The 7,740-nt window shown below is 38.0% G+C and overlaps 1 protein-coding gene across 1 annotated transcript; it reads right to left on the bottom strand.

Annotated features, from left to right (window-relative positions):
* Nucleotides 1–3,910: 3,910 nt before the first annotated feature.
* Nucleotides 3,911–5,395, bottom strand: LOC123659290. The gene has a single exon (XM_045594537.1). It carries the CDS (start codon nt 5,393–5,395, stop codon nt 3,911–3,913), a length of 1,485 nt encoding a protein of 494 aa, XP_045450493.1.
* Nucleotides 5,396–7,740: the final 2,345 nt, after the last annotated feature.

The raw sequence follows: 7,740 nt of genomic DNA on the forward strand, positions 1-7,740 counted from the left end.
ACGTATTTAGATATTTGGTTGTAAGTACGTAATACTTACCACATTTGGATAGAGGCTTATGAAATAAGCCAAGATGGCCTTACAGAAACAAAACACATATAACACATAACCATACAAGATTATACAAGTATAATCCGGACAAGTTGTTTAAAAATTAAATTCGTCTTGGCTGTGAATTACTCGAGAATCTAAATTTCAGGAGCGTAACTACTGCTATACCAGCCATATTAATTATACAAAGGTAGACCTTTGAGCTAACGGCCATACCATTTTTGCTTTGGAATCTTCTAATTTTCATAATTTTCAATTCGGTACAGCAGACCTCTTTTTCTATAGATGTCGATAGATAACTACCAATATATTTTTTAAGAAACTTGATGCAAAATATCAATTAGAAATTAAGTTGTTATATGCATATTAATATGTAAATAAATAAATAAAAAGAGTGTGCTTGCAGTTCAGAGACGCCAGAAGTGAAACTTCGCTTACAAAGTTTTAAGCATTAATGTATTATATCTCATTTTTCCTCGTACATTCACGTGTTTGTTTTTTTATCGTAGCGCATTTTCATTTCATCGAGTCTCAAATCTCAACGATCCTAAAGAGGTTTTACTTCAATAAACAATTATACTTTATTGACTGGTAATAAAGTTCTTTTTAAATATTTGATACTTGTATTATTTAATGTGCACTGCATTTTTAATAGGAAAATTTCGAAGATAAATAACGCCAAAAAAAATACGTTAGACTCCACTAGATAAAGCTGAATTATTTTTGACAATATAAAAATATAATAGTAAAATTTTAGCAGTATATTTACAGCCTTTTATAGTACGTGATAAAAAATTCTGAAAGTAAATACAGAAAAGTCATATTTGCTCGTAAAGATCAAATTTAGCGTAATAAAATTTGTTTTCTTATATAAGCACTTTGTCTGTAAATAACGGAGCTTGAGCAGTGACCTCGAAATATCAGATGACCAGTTTTATTCTTATTTTTTCTTAACATTTCTTTAAGAACGTTCGTCAAATATTTTATTCGTTTACCATATGTGTAAGTTATTACAGTAACATTTTAATAAAATTTTTAAGACTGATACTTTATTTTCGTATTATAATGTATAATCAACTGAGTAGCTATTTTCTATAAAATTCTTTAATCAATGTATAAAATATATAAAATGTGTAAAATAGAAAAAATGGGAGGAGAATGAATGATGCTACATCGCATTCCATTTGTAATGAAGATATCAAACTGATCTAGTAAATTTAATCCTCAGCTATCACGTCATTTTAATTTTTAGGAGCTTCCCCTTTTTAATGAATAGCGTAATGTACATACTAATAATGAAATACGTAATGAAAACTATAGTTTTGCCATTATTGAAGAAATTTTCAGAAATGTTAGAATTTTTAACGACATTTTAATAATAACTGTTGTCGTTAAGCAACTTTCTAAGGGCTGACATAAGCCTTTTGAGTGTAAGAGCCGTTACAAAAATAAAGAAATAAAAAATTTCTATACCGTTTAAAGTTTTTATTAAAGTAACGATGGCGTGTAAGTTTATGCATCGTTTTGCTTTGATCCTTACAACCCGACACTAAACGAAACCTTCCCGAGCCTAATGCAAAGGAAATTGGAAAAGCAAAGCCAAACATGCCGCGTTTCAGGATATTGCTTTGCGGAAATGAAAAATAATATGAGCGGATGTTACTGAAAAATAGCTTCAACAGCACGCAAATTTCAAGTTATGCGGTTTTAAATTAATGTACTAAAATCTTAATATAATTACTAATACGTTCATGGGTACCGCAAATTACGTGAGTTAAATTATATCAATGGATATATGAAATTACTTATTATAAAGTTGTTTACTTATTAATAAATATACATAAATTTATAATTATGTGCGTGGAGCATTTGATACAATTTTTGAACTATAGATAGCGTTATTTGAATAATGTCTGTCTTTTAAGGTATAATTTTTTTTTCAAATTATTTTCAGAGTTTCCTCTTTTACACTAAGTATTATCTCAGTATTGAACTTTGTCAGAAACTCGACTATGAAAAAGCCCACCTATCGTCGATCGTTTCGTTCCAAATCGTAAGCTAAAAGGTCTTTACCTGAAAAGAAAGTTTAATAACTTCGAAAGTTCTTGAAATGCTCGGAGAAACAGTTTTAATTTTTAATTTTTGCAATAAAATGTGAAATATGATTTTGTAGTATCTTTAAAATTCTGTTTTTTGGAAATTTAGGTAAATATTTACGAGTGAAATAAAAGTATTACTTAATGAATCAACAATGAATTAAAATTTATTTCGACTAAAATATCACACAACATATCAATGAACATTTTTCATTTAATAAACTAACCAAAAATATTTTTTTTTTTTTTTTTTTTTTTTTTATTACAAATAGGCAGGCATTTGACCACAATCTCACCTGATGTTAAGTGACGATGCGGTCGAAGGTGGAGCATGTCTGCCTAATAACAGCCTATTCACTCTGGCCTTGAAGGCACCCAGATTGTATCGTTCGGGAAACACAGACGCGGGCAACGAGTTCCATTCCTTAGCTGTGCGCATCAGAAAAGTAGAGCCAAAGCGTTTTGTGCGCGTAGGTGGCATATCGACGACATAAGGATGGAACGATCGACCGCGCCTAGTGTCCCGATGGCGGAAGGTTGTTGGGGGAATTAGATCGTGTAATTCCTTCGCACACTCACCGAAATATATTTTGTAGAACACCGACAGACGAGCTACCCTACGCCGATGATCGAGACTCTGCAACTTGGTGTCTGTCAGAGTAGGGTCACCTATGAGTCTCTTAGCTCGTTTTTCCACCGAGTCCAAAGTTGCCAGTTGGTATTTGGCGGATCCATCCCAAAGATGGCAGCAATACTCCATACAAGACCGAACTTGTGCTTGGTATAGTTGAAGCAGCTGTTCTGGAGTGAAGTATCGCCTGACCTTAGAGAGAATACCTAGTTTTTTTGCTGCAGTTTTTGCTTTGGACTCGATGTGTTGCCCAAAGTTCAGATTGGACGATAGCTCTACACCGAGGAGCTGTAGGGAGTCGGTAATTTCCACAGAAACATCCCGGAAAGTCGGAGCCAGGTGTAAAGGGCTCCGTTTAGAGGAGAACACACACGCCTGTGTTTTTGTAGCGTTGAACGTGACCAGATTGGCATCGCCCCATTCGGAGACTGCCTGGAGGGCGACGTTCAAGCGGCTGACCATATCCTCTCGACAAGACTGGATAACATCCTTACTAGCCCCTGCACTCGAAAAGTATCTGTCCGTCACTGTGCAGTCGTCAGCGTACCCAAAGGTACCGGGGACGAGCAGATCGTTAATATGCAGCAGGAAGAGGGTAGCGGACAAGACTGATCCCTGAGGAACACCAGCGTCGATAGCCTTTTGGTCCGACGAGTACCCGTCAAGGACAACTTGTATTGAACGTTCGCTCAGGAAGTCAGAAATCCAAGTGCAAAGGCCAGGTGGAATACCATATGAAGGAAGCTTGCTTATAAGGCTCGCGTGCCAAACCCTGTCAAAGGCCTTCGAGATATCGAGAGACACGGCAAGTGCTTCGCCGTGTTTGTCAATGGCCTCACTCCAAATATGTGTGGCATACACTAGAAGGTCCCCAGTCGAACGGTGCTGGCGGAAACCGTACTGCCGGTCGCTGAGGAGATCGTTACCTTCCAAGTGGGCCAAGAGTTTGTTGTTTAGTTCACGTTCCATAGTCTTACAGAGTATGGATGTGACCGAGATGGGACGGTAATTGACAGGGTCTGCACGACTACCTTTTTTGGGCACAGGCTGCACGTTGGCAAGCTTCCAAGACTTCGGCACTTTGCCAGTCTTAAGTGACAGGCGGTACAGGCGTGTAAGAGGTGGAGACAACTCAGGGGCACAGGTACGCAGGACTATCGCTGGTATACCATCCGGTCCGCTGGCCTTGTTTACGTAGAGTTTGCAGGATTTTAAGGATCTCCTTTTGGCGTATGCGTACTTCTGTCATAATGCAGTCAGCACGAGTTGAGATTGGTGGTGCTTTTCCTGCAACAACCAGACGCGAGTTCTCAGCAAAAAGAGATGCAAACAAATCCGCTTTCTCTTTTGCAGAATGGGCCAGTGATCCATCAGTCCTCAGCAATGGTGGAAGTGACGGCCGACAGAAGTTAGATTCAACGGCTTTTGCCATGGACCAAAACGCTTTGCTCCCAGAAGGGTAAGAAGCTAGTTTGGCCCCAATGCGGCTGATATGGTTGAATCTAGTCCTGCGTAACGTCCTTTTACATGCCTTGGCGGCTTGGTTAAAAGCTTTCTTCAAATTCCGAGAATTTGGAGACTTGCGCGCTCGAGCTTCAGCCCATGCAGTGTATGCCGACCGCTTTTTGGCTTCTGCACGATAGCATTCCGCATCAAACCATGGGCGAGCTTTTCCATTCGTCGCTACGTCAGAGTATGGTATAAAATATTCCATACCCTGACGTATTACCGCGGTAATGGCTTCAGCGCAGCTCGACGGATCATCAGAAGAAAAGCATACCTCTCGCCAAGGATAGGACGAGAAAAAGTGACGCATCTCATCCCAATCCGCTGCCTTATATCGCCACACCCGTCTTGGGCCACATGGGGATTCTTCGGGTGGGGAACAGACGGATATTGATTTTACCAGACAGTGGTCAGAAGTACCCAGTGGTGCAGAAACTGTTATTGAGTACCTGTCTGGATCAGTTGTTAAAAATAGGTCTAAGCAGTTGGCGGTATGAGAGTCTACGTCTGGTACCCTGGTAGCACAATTTACAAGCTGGGTGAGGTCCAGCGTCAAGGCTAGTTTACGCACTTCTCTCCCAGCATGGTCGGTCACCTGGTATGGGTACAGCCACTCCTGGTGGTGGGCGTTGAAGTTCCCCAGGATGACTAACTGTGCCGAAGGGTAACGCTCTCGAGCCTTATCCGCCGTTAGGGTAAGATGGTCACATAACTGAGTTGTCTCCACGTCTCCACTGTGCGAACGGTAGACACAGGCATACAGGATTTTCTCCTGTCCTGTGTCCACCAGAACCCATAGGATGGAGTAACTGGATGTCTCAAGGTGCTTAAGACGCTTGATGCAAATGTCATCACGGACGTACACACAGACTCCGGCACGAGGTATGAAACTGTGCTCCAGAGAATACCCGGGGTAGCTGAGGTACGCCGTGTCAGCCGGACATCTGATCTGCGTCTCAGTGAGGAACAGCAGCTGCGGTTTTTCTGTTTCTAGGTGGTGGTGGACAGATTCGAGATTGGAGTGCAGACCTCGGATGTTAGAGAGGTGCACTTTCAGTGGGAGGACGTGCAGCCGCTGTGTATACCTTTTTTTATTTTTGTGTGCTTTCATGTGGAGTGAATAGGTGCTGGGGAATGCGAACTGGACGAGGCGGCATCCTACCCACCAGGTGTCAGACTCTACACCGATGTGAAATAAATGAAAAAACACAAAAAAAATCTAAAAAACAATTTGCAAACCAGTAAAAAATCAGTTCGTTGACATAATAGTTAGTACTTTTAAAACATATTACATAATCATTTGAATATTCTATAGTTCTAGTATAAAGTGTTAAACACACGAATCGTAGCAAACCTTTACGTGTTAAGTTTAATCTAGCATCGTTAACTATTCGAATGCATTATTGGTGTTATTTATTTCGTGCAAGGCAGTTGCACAATATTCTTAACGTCGAAAAATCGAAATATTAAAAAATTTAACTATGCTATGTCAAAATACTTGCGGATGAGAATTATACGACAATAATAACACCGACTACTTTCATAGTTTGCTTAAGCTTTAAACTTGTGGGAGCCCATAGACGCAGACGTGTTTATATTAACTGCAAACTCCCTGCTAAATTCCATCTTTATACGTCAACCGACTAGCTATTGCGCAGACGTTATTTCGTCTTGACTGTCAATCACGTGAAGCTAAAGTAAGGGTTACTTTTTTTTTAATTTTCTTACTTTCAATAAAACCTTCTATGAAGTATCTTTTATAAAAATATTTACATTAAATTTGCCGAATGTTGTTTCTCGAATTGACAACCGTTTGTTCTCAAATTTTGCATTTAGCAACACATTTAGAGATTTATTCATTTTCTTTTTTTTTAATATTTATTATCGCTTATACAATTTACAATACATAAAATAACACAATGATAGTAATAAAAAAACAACTAGGGTTTCAAACTGTGCTATCGTAGTCTACTCATACATATAGGAGATTATTTATTTATTAATTGGGTTATGCCTGTAATATTAGATGTAAGAAAATAAATAAATAAATAAATTTTTATAGATAAGATTATCATATTTCCTAAATCTATTTAAGTACAATAATTTTTACCTTTGATCAATAGGACCATTTTTTTTTTAAATTAAATATTGATTAAATTTAATAATGGCCGACTTTTATAGATTTATACAATTGAGACATGAAATCATTTTTTCTTTAAAAGTAAGAGGAAATCCGACAGTGGCATCATACAACACTGCGTGAACTGTTAACCCTCCGGGATGATATTATAAGCTCAGAGGTACATGGGTACCTATTTTATGTATGCGTTGAACACAGAATAAACAACACAAGGGATAAAAATACTCGAACCCCTTTCGTTTTATTTGAAACATATTCTCACCCCACATTTGTACCAAATACAAATATTATAAATATACTTTTTTATTACTAATATTTTAAGTGTTACGCTGTGCTTTTTATATACCACCATGAAAAAAAAGAACCATTTTTTGTGCACTTCATAGGGTTACACTTAATACTTTTTTTTTTAAATTATGTATAATCAATAAAAATAATATTAAGTTAAAACAATTGCTTGAAAATCTAAAGAATAATATATTAATCTTTACAAAATATGGTTTTCAGATAGACTTCAATGACTCTCACAATGTTTCCAAGTGTTCAAATATTTATCTTAAGTATTTTGATGGCTGAGTGTAAAACGATAAGTTTTAAAACATGTTTATTCCTAGACAGAAGTAGTATGGTAGATAAACTCCGATTTTTATTCTCATAGAAACAGAAAAAAAAAATTTTCTTAGGATTTTTTTAGGGTCATACACTAGGGTCATAACGTATGTCTGAGTATGATTTCTAACTACTTACGAACTTGAACTCTTACTAAATGGAAAAATAAGTACAAAAGATTGTCTGAGTAAGTTACGATTTTTGATAAACTTGGTGAGGTACTTCGTGTGTATGTGTGGGGCAAATATACTATGACTACATGCAAATGTTGTGATCATCATCATTATCATCATCACTTCAGCCTATGGAAGTCCACTGCTGGACATAGGCCTCCTCAAGTTCGCACCAGACATCCTGGTTTTCCGCAATCCTCATCCAGCCTACACCGGCAATCTTACGTAGATCGTCGGTCCGACGGGCCGCAGGACGTCTCACACTGCATTTGCCAAGACGCGATCTCCACTCCAGGACCCGTCTACTCCAACGGCCATCGGTCCTGCGACACAGATCACCAGCCCACTGCCACTTCAACTTGCTAATTCTATGGGCTATGTCGGTTACTTTCGTTCTCTCGCGGAAAGTCTCATTTCTAATCCTATCTTTGAGAGAAACCCCAAGCATAGCCATATAAATATTGTGATGCTAATACGAAAACGTCTTCATAAATATAAGCTCACGGTTTCAGATCACTAATCCGATTCAACTAT

The sequence above is a fragment of the Melitaea cinxia genome, chromosome 13, assembly GCF_905220565.1.
Source record: "Melitaea cinxia chromosome 13, ilMelCinx1.1, whole genome shotgun sequence".
NCBI lineage: Eukaryota > Metazoa > Arthropoda > Insecta > Lepidoptera > Nymphalidae > Melitaea > Melitaea cinxia.

Bases quoted from the DNA above. Each gene is read 5' to 3' on its own strand.
- LOC123659290 (XM_045594537.1), bottom strand. From the start codon at position 5,395: ATGAAAGCACACAAAAATAAAAAAAGGTATACACAGCGGCTGCACGTC.